Source organism: Ambystoma mexicanum, chromosome 12, assembly GCF_040938575.1.
Source record: "Ambystoma mexicanum isolate Mex_15411 chromosome 12, UKY_AmexF1_1, whole genome shotgun sequence".
Classification (NCBI taxonomy): Eukaryota; Metazoa; Chordata; class Amphibia; order Caudata; family Ambystomatidae; genus Ambystoma; species Ambystoma mexicanum.
In genome coordinates this window covers 466,332,071-466,351,408 of record NC_090936.1, presented here as the reverse complement: position 1 = coordinate 466,351,408, position 19,338 = coordinate 466,332,071, and the positions used below count along the sequence as shown (strand labels likewise).

The following is a 19,338-nucleotide window of genomic DNA, read 5'->3' as shown; positions in this document are numbered from 1 at the left end:
CCGACAACCAAAATCAAAAGTGAGTTTCTCCTCCCTTCTCCACAATCCATTCAGAGCACTTTTCCTTTTATATTTTGATGCAGGCCCAACAACACTTTTACTTGCACTTCTGTGGAAGAATGTCCACCAACCCTCAATGTGTTTGTTGATGGGATGGCCTCTGGTCTGTTTCAGGTACTTCCACATGGAAAGATTCTACTTCTAGCCTTTGGCAGGACTGAGTTATCTCTCAAGTGCCCTAATCAGGCACTGACATTCCACCTGCAGCTTTCTCAGAAGAGGGTGGTCCTGCCTCACACTAGATCTGCGACCCTCGTGTGGTGTGCAGCACCATTGCAATGGCTTCACCGTACAATTCTGTCACCCCCTCTCTGCTTTTGGCCCAGGAACATCCTTTGCTGCATGCAGGGGTAACTGTGGGCCTCCACTAATAGAGCAAAGTCTTGCCTTGCCTTAGAACTGGCCCGGATGGTATCACTCAGTTTGCTTTGTCGAGCAGTTGTATCGCTGCCACCAGCGTTTTACAATGTTTCAGAGAGGAGACAGGAGTGCAGTCTTTGTAGCTTGGGCTGGCCTAAGAAAATACAATTTTTGCCTACTGGGATATCCATCCTAACTTTTCAGGGGCACCACGTCAGGTGTATAAAAGAACTGGTGATAGATCTTCTCTGCACAAGCCCTTTAATCCCACCCATACCCCAAAGCAATGGTGGTGGTTCATCACACACTGGGCATTATATTAGAACCTATCTGACTTCCTCTTCATAGAAATCTAGTAGGTTGTCCTACCGGTCTAAACAGGGCAGTACAACCATCTCACGTAGGAAAGTGGCAAGTGACAGCATTTGGCCAATGAACTGTATTGGGAACACAATCTGACAATCAATTGTGTGGTGGGTGATTAGCCTACAAGGAAACTGTAAACTCTACACACAGGCCCTTGACTTTGAAAAGCATACTGCACCGGGGTACAGACATTCACATGTCGGGTATTGGCTGACTCAACCATACGTCTGTCTGAGATGTGATAGACATTGCCCCAGTCCTACTGGCCTTAGAGTGAGGATGCGGCATGTGCAGAGTTTCCCTGTTGGCCAGCTTGTCTTCCTTCTTAGTGAGGTGCAAAATAGGAAGAAATTACAGTACCTGAGTAAGAAGCCCAGACTGGATCTGCAGGGCCTGTGCCGCCGGTGCCTGTGTGACGATAGGAAGCGCATTGTCCATCCGCACCGAGTACCCAGCGTGCTTCGCAGGAGATGCCTGCAATCCTACAAGCCATAAATAAACTACATGAGACAAATATAGCGCTAGAGCCAGTCACCAAAAGTCTCATGAGAACACAAATAAACTGCCATGCGATACCCGCTACCCTATCCTAATGGAGGGTGAAGATCGGGTGTGAACAACGGGAGCAATATCAAACAATGCGGTGTATTTGAGGCAATTGAGGAATGTGAATTCATGAGTGGTGCCACTGACTGGCAACCAATGCAATGAAGTAGATGTGACCCATCAATAAAATATTCTGTGCCCAGAATTGAAATGTACATGGCTTGACACACGTCACACTTATGTTTGCTATGCATGTATGACCGTGTGGAGTCTTCTGTTTGATTGGACTGTCATTGCATGGACATCCTAGATGGGTGGAGCTTTTAATTGCTGGAGCCAGAGGGTGGGATATGCCACCCAGTATGCAATACAGCAGAGGTTTACCTCATTGATGATAACAAAAACGGTCCTTCCCTATAGAAGGACATTACAGTACTTGCTAAGAGTTGACTACGAGGGGAGCAGATGCTCACCTGCCATGCAATAAATTGGTTGCAGGTTCCAGCCCTTCTGCCGCCAGAAGCCCAAGGTAATGGAGTATCAGCAGGTGGTGATTGTGTAGGGCATGGACATGAGTGAAAGAGGCGATGAGGGGCACAAGGAAATAGCTAGTGAGCAAAATTTAGGGAATTACATCTAAAATGGTGTGCGTTCCACAAGACCTAATATCTCATGTTTCCCAAATACACCCAACTGGTTTCATGAATTGACAAGGAAAGAAACTGTTACAATGATTGCATTAAGAGTCAAATTTGCTCACCTTGAAAGCCTGGCGGGCATACTATGAGGGCTTGCTGGAAGGGGTCAGGCCGCGTGCAGATTTGCGCCGTTGCCGCTGGGAGAGGCATGCTTCGCTGGGCCACCGCAGCCATGGATGCCGCCGAGGGCTGGTAGAGTGCAGATTGGTAGTTTAGTATGGAGACTTCAGGATTGGTAAGGGTAAGGGTTGCACTGGTGGTGGTGGGAGCCAGGTGGTTGGCCTACAGGAATGATGGGAATCAAATAACGACAACAAGAACAACGACAACAATGAGGGAAGAGCAACACAAATCAATGAGCAAACTCAAACATAAAAAGCTGGTGACGAGCAAAGGAGAATCTGGGAGCACTGGAGATGACAGGGAAGGCATCAAAGCGCACTCAACGGGGTGCAGCTGGAGGTTGTGGGTCACAGAACTAGCCTTGGTAAACCCAACATGGTCGAGTGTTGGTGAGGAAATTGAATTGGCCATGGGACAAGATAAAGACAAACAGATTGAAAGAGGAAATGTAGGGATGAAGAGATGCTAGAGTGAGGACCAACAGTAGGAGCCAAAGATTATAGAAAAGAGAGAAAATAAAACAAATTGATACATCGATAAGATTGCAAATAAGAGATTGGAGAAGGTAAAAAAGCACCGAGAAAAAAAGAGAAAGCAACAACAAAGAAAAAGAGGTAATGATATCAAGATGAGCTACATTAGAGAGGGCGATGTTGAATATGAAAAAATCAGTGAGTTAAGGACAGACACCAATGAAGGTAAAGTTCAAGGAAGAATGGCATGTTAACATTTTAGAAGACATATGCATTCAGTGAGACAGGGAGAAATCAATAAATTGTGAAAAAAGAATGGGAGATGATGAAATTAGCCAGAGGGAGGCGATGTTGTGAACATGGAACCTAGGAAATCGAAGGAAGCAAGAGGACCGCTAGGGTGGCACATTGGGAAAGAAGGTTCTCACTAATGTAGGAAAACAAAATCAGAGAGCATGGAAATGGCAGATGAGCTATTTAGGAATGACAATGGTAGAAAAATGTGAAAGCACAATGAGGGGAAACAGATATGGCATTCAGGAGAAACCGGCACAATCGGGAAGGCTCGACGGGGTCAATCAGAGAAAAATAGACATGGAGTTATGAAATATAAACAGATAAATAGTAACATTGAAAATCTAATCTAATGATACAGCTATATAGATGAAGACTTCAGTATTCTAGGTATTGATTCTTTTATTAAAGAAGGAAGGCACGTTGAGGGCAGCTGGTGGGCTATATTTGGAGGGGCAGATGGAGATATAAGCAATTGAACAAGGTTGATGGCAGGCGCCGTCCAGGAGGCAGATGGAGATATGAGTAATTTAGGGAACTAAATTACTGGATTTATCAAGGAGGGAGCTGTAAAGATGGCAGGATCTATTAAGGTGGCAGGTGGATATCTGAGTAACTTAAAGAGCTGGATGGCCAGATTTGTCAAGGAGGCAGATGGAGATGCGAGTAATTTAGAGAGGAGAATGGCAATATTTATCTAAGAGGCACTGGCCAAAATGGTAATTTAGGGGGTTGGGTGGAATGGTGTAGCTAGGAGGCAGATGGGAATAGCAACAATTTAGAAAGGGAGATATAAGCAGATGGAGATATCAGTAATTTAGCAAAGGAAATTTCAGAATTATCTAGGAGGCAATTCGAATAATTTAGAAAGGTAAACTGCAGGATTTATTGAGAGAGAGGTGGAAATAGCAGTAGTTTAGAGAGAACAATGGCAAGATGTATCTGTGAGGCAGATGTGACATGAGACATTCAGTGAGGATGCAAGGTTTATTGAGGAGGCAGAATGAGATAAACTATTTAGCGAGGACAGTGGTAGAACTGATCTAAGAGGCATATTTGCATGTGGGTAATACAGAGAGGATAGTGGTGGATTTAGTAGTAGGCACATATTACCGAAAATGTTTACAGAAAAAGAGGACACAATTTATCTTTGAGCAATTTAGGGAGGAAGATAGTAGGATTTATCGAGTAAGGCAGATAAATATATAGGCAGTTCAGAGAGGCTAGTAGGATTTCAATTGGGAGGCAGATGGGGATTTTAAGATTCTATGAAGACATATGCCTCAATTTACCTAGGTGTCTAATGGGTTTATTTAAGACAAAGCCCAGCAAATTACATTGCTTATTTTGTGTCTATGGAAAAGTGATGAGCTTGGAAAAAAATATTTTTTTAAGACAGATGGTAGAAATCACTGTTTTGGATAAGAGGATAGATTAGAATTAGGTGGGTTTTCATAAAAAGATACCAACACGAAGAACATAAAGTGGCGTGTGCAGAGATTTAAAAAATGTGTAGTCGAATCAGGAAGTGGGGAAGTCATAGAGACAAATACATGGACTAGTCATTTGGTGAATGATATAGACACAATGCAAGGTTGGGACACAGTGAAATGCAGAAGAGAAACATTGAAGAAAAAAGACATATGGGCATGCAACAAACTATTTAAGAATTACGTGAGGAAAAAGTTGCAACTTCAGAGAGAGGGGTGAGAAATAGATACAATTTACAGTTGAAGGATGAGGATGGGACTCAAAAATCAGAGAATGCACATCAGATAGACAACAGGGGACTAGACGGGCAGGAATGGGTGTTACAGAGAAACAGGGAACATAGAACACAAGCACTTGAAAGGAGGAAAATAATTATCATGAAGCATCAGTATGGATGCAAACCACGATGGGGAGGCTGCTGCTGCAACAAGGCTGGCACCATAAGCCAAGTCCACACTGCTTAATATAGTCATAGGACATGGCCACATTGGAAAAGTCAATAAAAAAGCAGCCAGAGCCGAATGACCCATGAGAGGATATCAGCAAACCCCCAGATACTTTAGAAATGTTCTCGAGTTTGATTGCATCAGAAACATTATACAATTGGCTTTGGTAAAACATATCCCACTCAGCCAAGGATCTGAGTAAATTTGAGCAGACAAGGTGTCAATTGGCTAAACCAATATCAAGATGCTGATTTCTCAACTCTTACCTACACAGAGCACCATAATCTAGACGTTTGACATTGAACAGTGGGTAGTTAAAAGCAGCGATTATCCCACACTCCACTAGCAAGCCCCATGCCCTACTCAGCAAGGGGAAAAACTGATGATCCCTGCTCACCGCTCTGCACAGGGTTTATATCACCGCCAATTACCTCATGTCTTATCCTAGCTTCTGCTGCCTGCATCTCCCGGATGCCATTCTGAATCCGCCGCTTCAGACGAATCGGCAGCGCAACCAAAGGAAAGAAATGTCTGATGTTAGAGATGGTTGTTTGCAATGGAATATGGCATAAAAACATGGGAGGTGCGGCATCACAATCGTAGGAAAAAGATGGCTCTGGCAAACCTGTTCCCTTTTCAAAGGCCTGATTTTTTGACATCTTTAACCCTCAGCTGCTGTGTTTGTAAGTTGTGAAACTTGTTGGTGTCTTCTGTACGTACCCCCTTGAAGTCCTGTATCTCCAATGCATATAGTTCCTCAAGGTCCTGTATCTCCAATGTATATAGCTTTTTTAAGTCCTGTATACCCTTAGTCTGTAACTCATTTAAGTCCATTATCTCTCATATTTCTTTTTTTGTTTAAAATATGTTATTGTATGGAATCAATACACATGGCAATTAATCATTATTGCAGATAACTAAGACATATGATAAGCATATGCAAGAAGCTTAATAACATCTATTTATGAAAAGATATTTGGCGTAAACAGAAGCCAGGTATATATGAATAACTGGGTAAACAAAAGATTTTTTAAATAATGGGGGAGTGGTGAATATCTCTCCTATTTTGAACTGCTTGAAAACGAGTATCTTCATTTATCAATGCAGAATCCCCCATAGTCTTTTTTTGTAGCCTTTAAACAGTTGGAACATTCTGTCATAGGATGAACTGCAACTGTGCAGAAATAGCAACATGTACCCTCACATGTTCAACATGATGTCACAGGCAACACAGGAAAACATAACTAATGTGAAAAATAATTGGTACGCGCAATTTCCCAACGGAATCAGCACAACGAGAGACATCGTGGAATCTGGACCTCAAATTATATTTTAGAGTTGTTATTTTTTATAATGTTTTTGTATTGGCCAACACATCAAATTAGACACAATGCTTTGCTCGAATCAATGCAGAAGTCTACACTAAATGATATTACATCACTAAACACATGATGGCATCAGTCTAGTTTAATGACGGTGGTATGTTTTTTACATACTGTGCAATGAGTAACAAAACCATATTTGTTTATTGAAACCTACTTTCCAATTTGGAATGTTTCATTAGTTATTTGAGGGTATTGGGTGAAAAGTGAGCGCCGGTACAAGCCATAAGTGAAAGGGCACATTTAAAATGGGCTTAATCAATTTGGGGTACTCCTTTTGTCTTAGCGCCTCTTTGTTGATCAAGTCACGTATGAAGTGTGGGTTTGTGTTGGCATATGTGGCATTATAAGCGGTGTACCCCAGTGGCCGAGCTATGCCCTTTTTTATGACCGTGGTATATTATGGTTATTTAAGAAACCACTATGGGCATATTTTTTCACTTTTGTTGTTTTGCGTTGCAACCTTCACATCTCTATAAACAGCCTTTTCAATTCATTTTAATATTTCTTTTTCTAAGGGAAACCTAGCCCCAATGTGCCTTTAACTGAAGATCTTTACCTGAATTTAAGAGGCTTATTTAAGGGAACACTAACTGTGACACTGCTTTAACCTAATATTATGCATTGGTTGTGTAAGGCTTTTTAATGATATGTACTATCATCATACCGACAACGACCACTTGCCAGGGAATCGAGGCCCCGCCCAGGGAGCACACCCCTCCCCTGCCCTCATACACTTCCTGCAAACACCCTTTGCAGTCCTTCCTTTCATTACTTATCCCAAGATTCGTCCATTTTGTTGGCTTTGACTTCCATTTTCTGATGAGACATGAAACACAGGAAGCATGAGGTTTATATTTGTATCCTCCTCCAACTACTACATTTTTTTGTCATGGAAGTAATTTACTCGCAACATTTGTAGCAGTATTTATAATTTGAAAAAGCAAGTCACTTCCACCTTTTAGGCATATCTTTTTATGATCTCCTCTGCCCAAAGGTAGACCATGTCCACAGTCCAGGTTTTTCCTTTCTAATCTGGTTCTTTGGTCCTAGCCGCTCAACTGCAGAACACAGACTACACAGCATAGAATACGCAAGGATGTTACGGGAAAACACAAGGCTGGAAAGATGGCACCCCTGGTGTGGTCTAGTCCCAGTAAATGGGGATCACAGTCTATGAAGCGGAGGAAGGTTCGGTGGAGAAGAGGGTGATCACATACAATAAGCACAATACATTTTTAATATGGGACCCCTCTCTTTCTCTAAACCCCCAGTCTTTACCGTCTACTCCTTCCGTTCTCTGCTCCACACGCACATCCTCAAAATATAAATCTATCTTTTCCATCCCCTGCTTACCTCGTTCATATTCCAAGTCCTTACCTCCTACCCTAATAACATACCCCAGGACCATCTCTCAGTCGCTTTCCCCTCTACAACTTTGGCTTCCTGATACAAGCCTCAATCTCTCCTCCCCTTCAATGAACCCACATCAAAGAGCAACATCCTATTTTACCTTATTGATCTACTCCTCTCAGTGCTCTCCCCACTTTGTGCATCTTACAACTCCCCTCCATGTTCTTCTACTCTATTCAAACGCATTGTCTCCTCCTGGCCCTGAACACTACACCTCAGGTTTACCCACAACCCTCCTCGTTGCTTTTCCTGCCCTCCTGCTAGGCATCTCCCCGCATAGTACCGTACTCTGTGTTCTGGGCCTTGCCAGCTTGACTCTTCAGTCCTTTCTCTTTATCTTGACCACCCCTTAATGTGCATCCTTTTTTCCACACCAGTGAAATAAAACAATTCCTCTCTCCACTCCGCACAGTTTCGTAATCAACCCAATATAACATGGTACTCTATGGTTCAAGCAGGGCAGCACGCCTATCTATGCAGGAACCCTTCATAGAGCAAAGAAATTCAGGCGTCTTCTCCATTTGCTTTCCAAAAAATGTTCTTACCTGAAGAAGTGCTCAGTATATAATCTAATCTAGCACACGTTCTCTTAAAATATGCCACTTTATTGCCAAGTGTTGGTTCTAGTCATCTATCATCCCCTGCCTTGTCCACCCCTCTTTTACTTCTTGTCATCTAGCAATCCTTCACCTCCCCCATGTGTCCTCCACTGCTGGCCCACTGTCTGCCCACCTCCCCTTTCCTCGCTACCAGGCGCTTCCTCCCTTTGCCAAGCTTCCTTCCTATAGGGCACTCCGACATCCCTTACCTGGTTGTGAACACTGTTGAGCTGGTTGTTGAAGGTCATCGTCAGGTTGCTGGATGTGCTGGGGGCCACATGGGTGATGAATGGGGTCTTGCTCTGGTTCACAGTGTCATACAAATTGACCCTGCGCTTGCAGATCTCCATGTTCTGAAAGCATGACTTGACGCTGGGGGGAGGGAAGGAAAGGGTTACGATATTGAGATAGAAAACACAAAGTCGTTGGGACATGGTTGATCCAACCATGACTACACCAGGCAGATTAAAGTTTAAGAGAATAAGAGTAGGGAAGTCAGAGTAGGGAAAAAGAGTGAGGTGCCCTCAGTGACACATAGGGTTACAGCCCCCAGGAGGAACCCCCCCCTTTACTTTAACCAGAAAAAGTTGTCAGCGCCTTGTCTACATTCAAATTGCCAGATATTTACTTTGTTTGTATTTACTTCTTCATGCCACTACTTCATCTGCCTCTTCCCATTATGAAGGTGGCATTAGATGTGGGCAGGGTTAGCTCGAAATTAGGGTTGGGTTCAAGGGGTGGTAGAGGGCATTCCCCCTGTAATGACAAAGTGAATGCTAAGAGAAGTGAAAGACGGGAGAACTAAAGGTGTCAAAGTTAATGTATGGTGAATGCAGGCGAAGAAAAGACATACATCCCCTCAGGATGCCATATTCTCACTATTCCAAAGAAATAAGTATAGTTATAGCCTATCCAGGGCCTGGTCAGTCAAAAGCTGTTCGTATGAAAGGGGAAAAATGCTGGCCTCCAATGAGAAAATAGATTGGCTTTCCTCGTTGGATCTACAGGATACCCATGTCTAGATCTATTTTTTGGGAAACCCATCAGGAACCTCTCAGGAGTTCAGTAGAAAGCCATCAACCCCAATTGAGAACTCTCCATTTTAGAAGGAGCACCACTTCCTGTGTCTTCAAAGACCTAACCTAACCATTTTCCCAACTCCGCTAAATGACCATATGCCTACCTGGGTGACTGGATCATCTCACCCTAAACACCACAGTTGGTATCTTGCAGCTAAAGGACAATTCTGAACAGCGCATCTGAACTAGACACTCTCCCTCTAGAAGCCAACACTTTGTTGTAGCTAATGCAAACTCTGCAATTCAGTGTGGTTGTCTGGGGGACAAAACCATGTCACGTTCATTCCACGTGTAGAGATGATATAAACCACCAAGAAGACCAGAGCCAACAGCTTCGGTCGGGTGCCTTCATGAAGATCCGTCTTCTAAGAGCGTTAAAAGTCCGGGATCACGCAATGTAAATGTAGAAGTAACTATCCACCCACTGGGATCTGAAAGAAGAGCTGGAGACGCAGGAACCGCAGATCTCTCCAGCTCTCCCTCCAACCATGCCACTGTGGGATAACCTTCAAACCTTAATCCTGGCAGACTCTCCTAGCTTCCATCAGAGAGCACAGTGGGATTGCACAAGACCGTTAGGTAACAGGACATACACTGCTTCATATATATGCTATTGCTCCAAGGGACAGTGATCCTATTCAGCATACATGACAATTCTACCATGCCCTAACTGATCAGGCAGGATGCACCAGCCGATACGGTTAGCTTTCTTTAGCAAAACATTGCACCCCATGAGATATAGTGCCAAATAATGAGGACCAATGCTTCCCATCAATGACACTTGCCAATGTTTTGCTCACTTCAGGTAGAAATGGCAAGGACCTTCCACTTATTGCCATACCATCTCAGCTGCAGAGACCCAAGAATGGAGTGTCACGCTTACAAGGAAAAGAGGGATTTCCTAACAGCTCTACCCGCAGCAGTACTTCAGAGTTACCAAGTACAGCTTCCCTGCCTGGCTCAGGAACCACATACAGTGGTACCTTCAGCCTGCTTCTATGTTCAGATCTGAGGTGCAAAGGGGCAGCAAGATAGTAGGGGCAGTGACATTCAGAAAAGATGCATTTTTTACCACTACCACAGTTGAAATGCCACTCCACTGCACTGCTGTACACGGTTGCCTATGGTTGGCTCTATAAAGCAGCCCATGGGCTAAAGGTGCAGAAACTACTAACTGATTTTAACCCTTTTTTCGCCTCTCTATTAGCAGCAGCCGCTGGTTCTGTCTACTACTTATAATGTATTGGCAGCTTCTGCATACCTTCCCATGTAGCCCAAATGGCTCTTTGAAGGCAATATGTACCTGCATTTTTCTCCAAATCTTCAGAACTCAACCTCTCAGCAATGCATGCTGCTTCACCTCACTTACCCAGATATCTCTTTCCCTTCTCCCACAGGAAGACATTAGACCCCTGCTTGTTATATCTCCTTGCACACACTCCCCCACCCAAAGCCTGTAATGTTCCCCACTCAGATGCAAATCGTACCTATCTGTCTTTACTATTCTGAAAGACACTGAACCCCATACTCTTCCAGAAGCCTTTATCTCTCTCTGCCAACTGCTCATCTGACCCCTAACGTATCTAGGTTGTATGCGCCCTCCGCAACTGGGTTGAACCCGCATAATAATAACATACTGTGTGCTGTGCGGGAAGTCAAGCAAGTGTGTCATGGTGACGAAGGGACTGCTCAGCGTTTCAATGGGGGTTATCCTCTTGTCAGCATCAATAGTCAACATCTTCTTCAACAGATCAATGAACTCCCGTCGGTCTGCCTTTTCAATCAACATATCACTTCCCTCCAAGTCTGTCGACATGTTCACCTATGGAAGAAAATGGTAGAAATTAAATGATTGAAGACATACTGAAAACCTTTTGCCTCAACACATATATTTTATTTATTTTACTCTCCCTCCACTGTTGTATAGGACATTTGGTTCTATGCCACCGCAAATGAATGTGTGTAATACGCATACAGAGTGGTGCGCTGGGGACCACTAGGACACACAAAGACATATGTTATGTTATGTTAATATAGCACCAAAGCCCATGGGCATCAGAGCGCTAAATAAACACACGGACAAAGACGAAGAAAAAAAGAGGACACAAAAGCTGTAGCTACCTAGTTGGTTTTACTCAAACAGGAAGGTTTTTAAACATTTCCTAGAAGTCAAGTGACATTTCTCCATAAGTAGATCAATGGGGAGTTAATTCCACGCCTGAGCAACCAATATTGGGAATGATCTTCCATTCCCTCTTGCTCATTTAAATCGAGGGATTGTAAGCTGTTGTGCGTCACTAGACTTCAAGGTTCCGCGAGGCTCAAAAGATAAACAAGGGCATCTCCAAACAGACATTTGTGTCCCAGAGTAAGAATTTTAAATCGAACCCTCGCCGCCAGTGGGAGCCAGTGGAGCTCCTTTCGAACCCTAGATACTGGTTCTCCTTTGGAGATATTGCAGACTATTCGGACAGCATCGTTCTGAATCTTCTGTAAACTCCCTAAACACTCTTTGATGCCCCTCCACCCCCTAAAGAGGGAGTTGCAATAGTCAAGCCTTGGCATAATGATTGCCCACAAACCAGTATTTCACAGTTTTTCGCAGCGACTAGGGTGCTGATCTGCCGCGAAACCTTCAAATAATATTACGAGTTTTTCACAACGTAATTCACGTGGGCATCCGCATTCAAGGATGCTTCCATGTGGGTTTCTAGTGTTTTTACCTTATCTGCTACTGGAATTTGGCATACTTCGATTTCAGACACTTTGTAGGCATGACTCAAGTTTGCCCTGGCTTGCTTGTATCCATAAAGCATGAGCTTGGTTTTTGATCTGTTCAAGCAAAGCCAGTTGGTTGTCATCCAGTCTTTGATGACCCCATATATTTGATTCAGGGTTCCCAAATCATTGGCATAAACCCCACAGAGCTCCATTGCCAGCTGTATATCATCAGCATAATTAGTGAACTGTAGGCCTAACTTTTCCATTTTAACACAGAGTTTTAACATAAATATTAAACAGCGAAGGGGACAAATAAGCGCTTTGGGGCACCCCGTTAAAGATCTGCGATGATTCCGATGAGGCAACACCCCAACAAATTCTGGACTTTCGACCACTAAGGAAGGAGTCTATCCATTCAATCACGTTCTGTGAACAATTGCCAGAATCAGCAAGAGTTTATGATCAAGTAAATCAAAGGCTGCTGATCAGCCAAGAAAGATCAGCAGCCCTGTGCTACTTATTCCCAATGTAGTCAACATCTGGGTTTGCAGATCTAAAAGTGCACTGTCGGTGGCGTGTTTACTGCAAAAACCAGATTGTTTTGTATGCAGTAGTTTAGAGACTCCCAGATGTTTTTGTAATTGGATTGTGTCACTTTTGTCCATTATCTTGAGTAAAAAAGGAGTGTTCATGATTGGTCTGAGATTGGAAGCTTCCTTTGGATATAGTCCTGTTTTTTTTACAAGGGGGTCACCACAACCTCCTTGATCGAAGGTGGGACTAATCTATGGAAGAAGGCAACATTGACAAATCCCATAAGGTATGGCGCAAAAACACGTTTTTGGGGTAAAGTGTCTCCAGGGCTAGTAGTGGCGTGTAAACCCTTCAAAATCTTTTCCATTTCTGTAACAGAAACAGAACGCAATTCGAACAACCCTCGAGGGTCTTTATGTCACTCAGTCCCTCCTGTATCAAAGAATCCCTTGTATTTAGGTTGTGGTTCATTGTATTAGATGCTGCAGTGATTTTATCAGCAAATGCCTGCTGAATTCTTGAACAATCATCTTCGGTACAAAATGTCTTTCCAAGACGCTAGGTATTTCCAATTTTTTTAATATTGCAAAGAGTTTCTTCGTTTCATTATCTGCCCTACTTATTTGCTCATTAAAGAAGGTTTTCTTTATCTCTGTCATTTTTACTTTATATTCTTTTTCTGTCAGTTTCCAAGCCTTGTTATTTTCTTCCAAGTTATTTTTAGACCAAGTACGTTCCGAATGCCTTTTGGCTTGTTTGAGGATCGTCAATTCTGTGGTAAACCAACCCCGATGATTAGGACAGTCTCATACACTTTAAATTTATTTTAAAAAGGAGCAATTCTGTCTAAAAAGGCTTCTACATGGGATTTGTATGTTTACACTAGCTTGCCAGGAGGTTCATGATCTGCCGTCAGATTCATAAGCTCTTCCATACAAGTAATGAGCTCAGGAGTTTTTATTTTCTTAGGATTTCTGCTACAAGCTGCTTGAATGTTATAGCTTTGCTGCTGGGGAGTTGGTAAATGTACCTTACATACGATAAATGAGTGATCTGACCAGATTCACAGTATAGTTTTCTATAGCTGCAACATTCATGTTCCTGACAGAGACCTAATCTAGGGTGTGTCCTTGATATGTGAAGGGTCAGAATTGTGGATGTGTATGTCCATATATTTTAACCTGTACTCTAAGTCCATGGCTTGCTTATCCTTGGGATCCCCTCTCGATTGGTTAATTATAGTAGTGCAGTTGGGTTTATGAAGAGGTAGGTGTAGTTGCCCCAACTGATCACAAAATGTTGGAATCTCTGTTGGGGGTCTATAAATGAAAGGTGGGATTTTAGTGTGGATGATTTCGCATCCATCGCATTCCATTTTATTTTCATACATCCCTGACCCATTTTTGCAGATTATGGCCACCCTAGCCCCTGAACCTCCTAAACAAAATTCATGAACAATTCATAGCTTGGGTGGGTAGCCTGTTCAATTTTTGGTCCACTTGATGTCTGGACATAAGGACCAAGACCTTTCCAGAAGTGGAGCTTAAACAGCTTGTTTCGGCGGTCGAAGGAGTTGCGAGTGCTGTAATGAGCCTGAGCACTTTGCAGCGGGAGAGGCGAGCAACTTGAACTAAAGAGAATCCTACATACAGTCATTGAAAGAGATTCACTGAGTGGGAACTGGGATTAAACCACCGCAGTTGATGGGCAGACTCATGCCAAGCTTAAGATCCAGCATGGTCTGGACTTCTGAGGATGACCTACTGGTCGGGCAAATGGATCAGAATCGTGTCGAGGTATGGGTAGATGACCATCCCATTCTGGAGAAGAAAAGAAGCTACAGTTGCTGTGGCTTTGAAATAGAGTTTGGGCACTATGCTGAGGTTGTATAACTTAGAAAACAGTGACGGGGATCTAAATGACTCCCTTCTCCTGGATTTAAAGCGTCCAAATGCCTCTCAGGTTTTTCAAAACAAAGGTTACAGAAAGGTTCTGGGTGCTCTGTAACCAAAAAGATAATAAACAGTCACATACATTTCTTGTAGGGCTAGAAGAATGACTCCCTTCTCCTAGCTGGTTCTCCAGTGTCTTTCATAGTTCCTAATAAGGTTTGTAGCTCCCATAGGGAGGTTTTTACAGTCTCTAGGTTTTGTACAAATCTTGATTTGCACCCACTGAGACGATGAAGCTCCTCCTGGAGTCCCTCTCGACTTTCCAGCACCACACTTTCATGGAACTGACCTGGGAACTGTTTCACAAAACCTTTTACGGTTATACTTCTTTATAGTTTACAGTCTCGTCACTACCCGGACCCCTCCCAGACTTGTAAATGTTCCTGTTACCTTTCCCGGAAACCCTTCACCGGTTTCGCCAGCGATCGCGATTCCACACGTCTTAGGTAAACCTCTTCCTTTAGTAGTTCTCTGCATCTCGCCTCTCTCCACCTCGAGTTATTGTGGACCACCTCAGCTTAACTGTTGGACCCCTGGGTCACGCCGTGACAGGTTACGCCTCCTCCACTGTCTCTTGCTCTCTCCTGATAGTCACCTATGCGGCTCTGCTGTAGGCTACGGTAGGCGGTCTCGGCACCATTGTCGGACCAACCTGTCCACCCACTACAGGTCATGCCACCACCTCTCAGTCTCTGCAAGTCTATCTTGCCAGTTCCCAACCGACTCTCAAGACCCTTCTCGGGCGTCCTGCTATTTCTCTTCTCAGCCTTGTAGACAAGCCTCTCTTGCATCTCCCAAAGCCCTGTAGCACCTTACCTAGGCTTCAATGGGGCCTCCTCGGTTGCCTGGGTCTCCCTCTGGTCGTATCACAGCTTCCAGCTTGCCAGAACCGCATGGGCCGTTGCTGGACGGGTTAGCAGATGACAAAGAGCCCCATCCATCTTTGCGGTTCAGTTTAAATAGCGGGGACGTCCCACCAGCGTAACATCCTTACAATTGACATTAGCTGCTCTAGCCTTCATCCCGCTCAAATGCAGAATTTTTTAGCGATTCTTCATTGCAGTACTTTTGTCATCAGATGGGTTTAATATTTCACAATAACACAACGTTTTGGAGGTGATCTTATGTTGATAAGATTTGGGCGTTTTTTTGTCAGCCTATGTGGTGGGATTTCACTGGGGTTGTGCCCCCCAATTGGGTCCACATCCCCAGGATAGGAGCCCCTGCCCCTCAGATCCTCCCCATTTTACCACACCTAGGGGGACTATTGGTTAGCGGCCTCACCTCTCGAGCATCATGGGAAGGAATTCTCCCCTGGGGAGAAGTGACACCATCTGAAGGACCGTCACACAAGTCACCGTCTTTAGAGCTTAATAGTTGCAACGTTTGGACCCCCGGTTTGGCAAAAGATGGTTGTCCTTTGTGTGACCCATGTTATTTTGCCCTGGCCTGGCCGCCAGGAATTTACCATCCGCCTAGTGATGGGACCACTCCATGCCAACGCCCCATTCTAGGACAGCTAGAGGAGGGTAATGTGGGCTAGGTCAGCCTGCAATGAAAGATGTTAAAAGGAGTGGGCTGTGTACCTGAACCCCCACTTGACATCTCCCTCAACGTCACTCATTGCAGTCTTGGGCCATAACAAGTGATGACACAGATGGGCTAATTTTCAAAATCCCTGTAATTTGGCGGAAGTGAGACCTTACATGTACACACACACGTTGGTGGCTGCCCACCACCAAATGTTCATGTGTATGTCGCCTTTTGCTCTGAACCATTGCACTCTGCCGTGCAAAGTGAGAAAACGCTGCACACATGGTAAGCAGTGTACACAAGTACAATTAAACCCTGTACTTGTACACGCTGCCTGCCATGCTCCTCTGTGGTCGGCATGCTTTTTGCTGCTGCATAAAGCAGGCAGAATCCATAGGGATCTCCAGTATTTGCACAGGCATGAAAATTCATGCTGTCGCAAATGCTGGGGCATTTGTATGGCAGAGAGGAAGGAAGGATGCAGCCCCTCCTTTTCACCAGCCGAATGCTTGAAAATGAGCCGTGACATTAATAGAAGTAGTAAAAGCCTTTACTCCTTTCATTAGCTTTACGGCTCTGATGAAAACGAGCCCGAGAGGGTTAGTACAGCATCCAAGATCCACAGTACACACACCCAGACCACCCACTGGTCTGGGCGTCGCAGATAAATAACGCATCTCGCACTCACGCCCCAAGTGGGATTTACATTTCAAGAGCAGCTCATGAACAAGAAATGGCCCAGAGAGGAAACCTTGGTGTATATGCATACTTTCTAATACAAAATTCATAAATGCATATGTAGATGGTACTGTGCCTCAACATCCAAAGGCTTGGTTCGATTCCTTATCTATGAGGGCTGGGAGGTCTTCCCCACACCCACCGGGCTGCATAGATGTATTCCCCCGCCCCACCTTCCCATCAGGTTGGGTGAGTAGTGCAGTACAGACCTTTTTTAGGCAGACCGGCTGCCCAACTCATCCCTCTATTCTATTGGCCAACAGCCACAGACCAATCATGAGCTCTTCCTGCACCTTCCCCCTAACATGTCCAGGAGTGAGAGAGAAGGGGAAGGAAACGGGCAAAGCCTGTAGACAGTGGTTAACATCTGTGATCCCAACCAGCATCACCGGCACCTTTACTTGCCTCTAGCGCTACTCCATAAGCATGGGATGGGGGCCCAGAAACAAACGTTTACCCTCTTGCCTTATACCTAAGCAACTAACCATCACCTCATACAGCTGCAGCCAGCATGGGCAATACTTCAAATACATGTCTTATGGAGGGCCCTCAATGTCTCTGACCATTGCCCAGCTTGATGCTTGTCACTGCTCTGTCCCATTGTCTATTTTCAGAGTGCTAACCAGGGGAGGTCTACTAGGGCGGGGCCCTCTCAACTCATGTCAATGAACCTGTGCAGTGCTTAGGATGTGCTGACCCATCCATGTCTGTTTCAGGGCACCTGATCCCTCACTGTCCCACAATGGGCAACCGGCCTCCCCGGGATGCACTCCAGCATCCACAGCCTGCACTCTCCACAATGCAGCATCCCACTGGTATGCTGCCTGACTCAACTACTTCACCAGCAGCCACAGTCCCCACAGTTCCCGCGCCGGCCACTGCCCACCCAGGCTGGGAAATCAAATCATATTACAGGGCTGAGTACATGTGTCGGCTCTCATCCTGTGCGAGAACCTACCCTCCCCTGCCTCCACAATGAGCTGGGTGGGCACCTGGAACACTACTCCTCTGCATGTTTCCCGGGCCACCTCCCGATTCCTGTGCTGCCCGGCTCACACAGCCTGAGCTTACTGCTCTGAACGTACTGCTAGAGGGCGCAATGAGCCCCCGGGGGCTGCACTGCTTGCCTTCTCTCCCTGACCTGCGACCTGAAAATCCAGCCCCATTGACTTCTTCTATCGGCCCAAAGGAGCTGCCCGAGTGGCCCTTCTAGCACATCCATAAAGCTTCACACTCTATGTGTAGCTCCTCACACTCCCGCTGATCCACAGTTGGTAGGGCCTATTGGTGGAAGTATCCCACTCTGTCTCCACTTCTTTGACATACTTCTCTGTTCTAGGTTTTCTTCAACCCCTGTGGTCCTCCACTTCCTGACTCTGTGGTACCGCTCTCCTCCTTCTTTTGGACGTTCCTCTCCCCAATCCTGGGGGGTGTATCCCTCCCCAATCTTGAGGGTGTATCCCTCCCCAATCCTATGGGCGTGTCCCTCTCCCCAATTCTAGGCATGTCTTTCTCCTGCGGCTTTCCTGAATGTTCTTTCTCTCTTCCTTCCTACTCCCCAGCTGTTTCCACTGCTCCTCCGGAACCTCCGGGAGCAGAATTGAACAGTCTTCTTAGGACAAAGGAACCTTGGCCAGAACCCCCATGGAGGTTCCGGGTCCGTTTAGGTCATATTCACCTCGCGATCTGCACCCAGTCTTCCGTTGCATAGAAGCCCCTCTGAAGAATTCCTTTTGTGAGGCAGCCCCAGAGGCACCTCAGGTGGATGGTTAGTAACCGCCAATAGGAGCTCGGCAGTGCTGTATCTGGTACACGTGGTCTGAGCAGCAGCTTCCTGCACCCCGCCTGCAGTGAACACAAATAGCTCACTTCCGGTGTTGCCAGTGGAGAGGAGGCATGACGGGTAATATGACATTACTTCCTGTGAGGTAATATTATGGTAGGGGGAGGGAGGTTCAAATATATAAGAGTCCATTTCCTCCAGCCCTGTGATTCTGGCGATATGACACCAATGCATTTCTTTACCCAGAACATTCCAATCTAAACTTAGCATCAACACCTGGTGCGCTGCTTCCTTACCTGTACCGTGAAAGTAGCACACATAGACATATCACATGGAGAGGAAGAACCCACTGTGCGAGTATGGCCAGGCCCCGCTGTTGTATTATCCAACATGTAAACATTGGGTACATGTATGTTTTAAGTATTGAACGCAGGGAGTGAGATTTCACAGATGCGTCTGTCTTCTAACACCAATTCGTGAATTCCTGCAATCCGGGTAACGCTGAATGCTAAAGTCTTTTTTCCAGAGGGAGGAATGTGGAATACTATCCCGGGATTCCTTTTGGGAAATAAAACTGAACTTCAGTCTGTTATAGGGGACAAAATAACTGGTCGCTAAAAATAATCGCTGTAGATTTGATTTTTCTTCTGCTGGGTTTGCAAAACGTTGTCACCATTCATTCTTACGAACAGACCGTTGCAAAAATAAGTCATTACAAATATTTCTCTAATGACTGTGCTCATTATT

General features: G+C 45.0%; 1 protein-coding gene across 5 annotated transcripts in view; it reads right to left on the bottom strand.

Moving 5' to 3' along the window:
* HIPK2 (homeodomain interacting protein kinase 2) overlaps nucleotides 1–19,338 on the bottom strand; it is a 668,258-nt gene that overhangs the window by 169,984 nt on the left and 478,936 nt on the right. For 2 of the 5 annotated variants that reach the window (XM_069628730.1, XM_069628731.1), the window contains exons 6-10: nucleotides 10,968–11,152; nucleotides 8,462–8,623; nucleotides 5,289–5,364; nucleotides 2,093–2,312; nucleotides 1,147–1,268 (exon numbers count right to left, since the gene is read on the bottom strand). In XM_069628730.1, the coding sequence (XP_069484831.1) occupies nucleotides 1,147–1,268; nucleotides 2,093–2,312; nucleotides 5,289–5,364; nucleotides 8,462–8,623; nucleotides 10,968–11,152 (765 nt within the window). Of the gene's footprint in view, nucleotides 1–1,146; nucleotides 1,269–2,092; nucleotides 2,313–5,288; nucleotides 5,365–8,460; nucleotides 8,624–10,967; nucleotides 11,153–19,338 lie in introns of all 5 variants that reach the window. The other 3 variants (XM_069628733.1, XM_069628732.1, XM_069628734.1) reach the window with 3 other exon arrangements.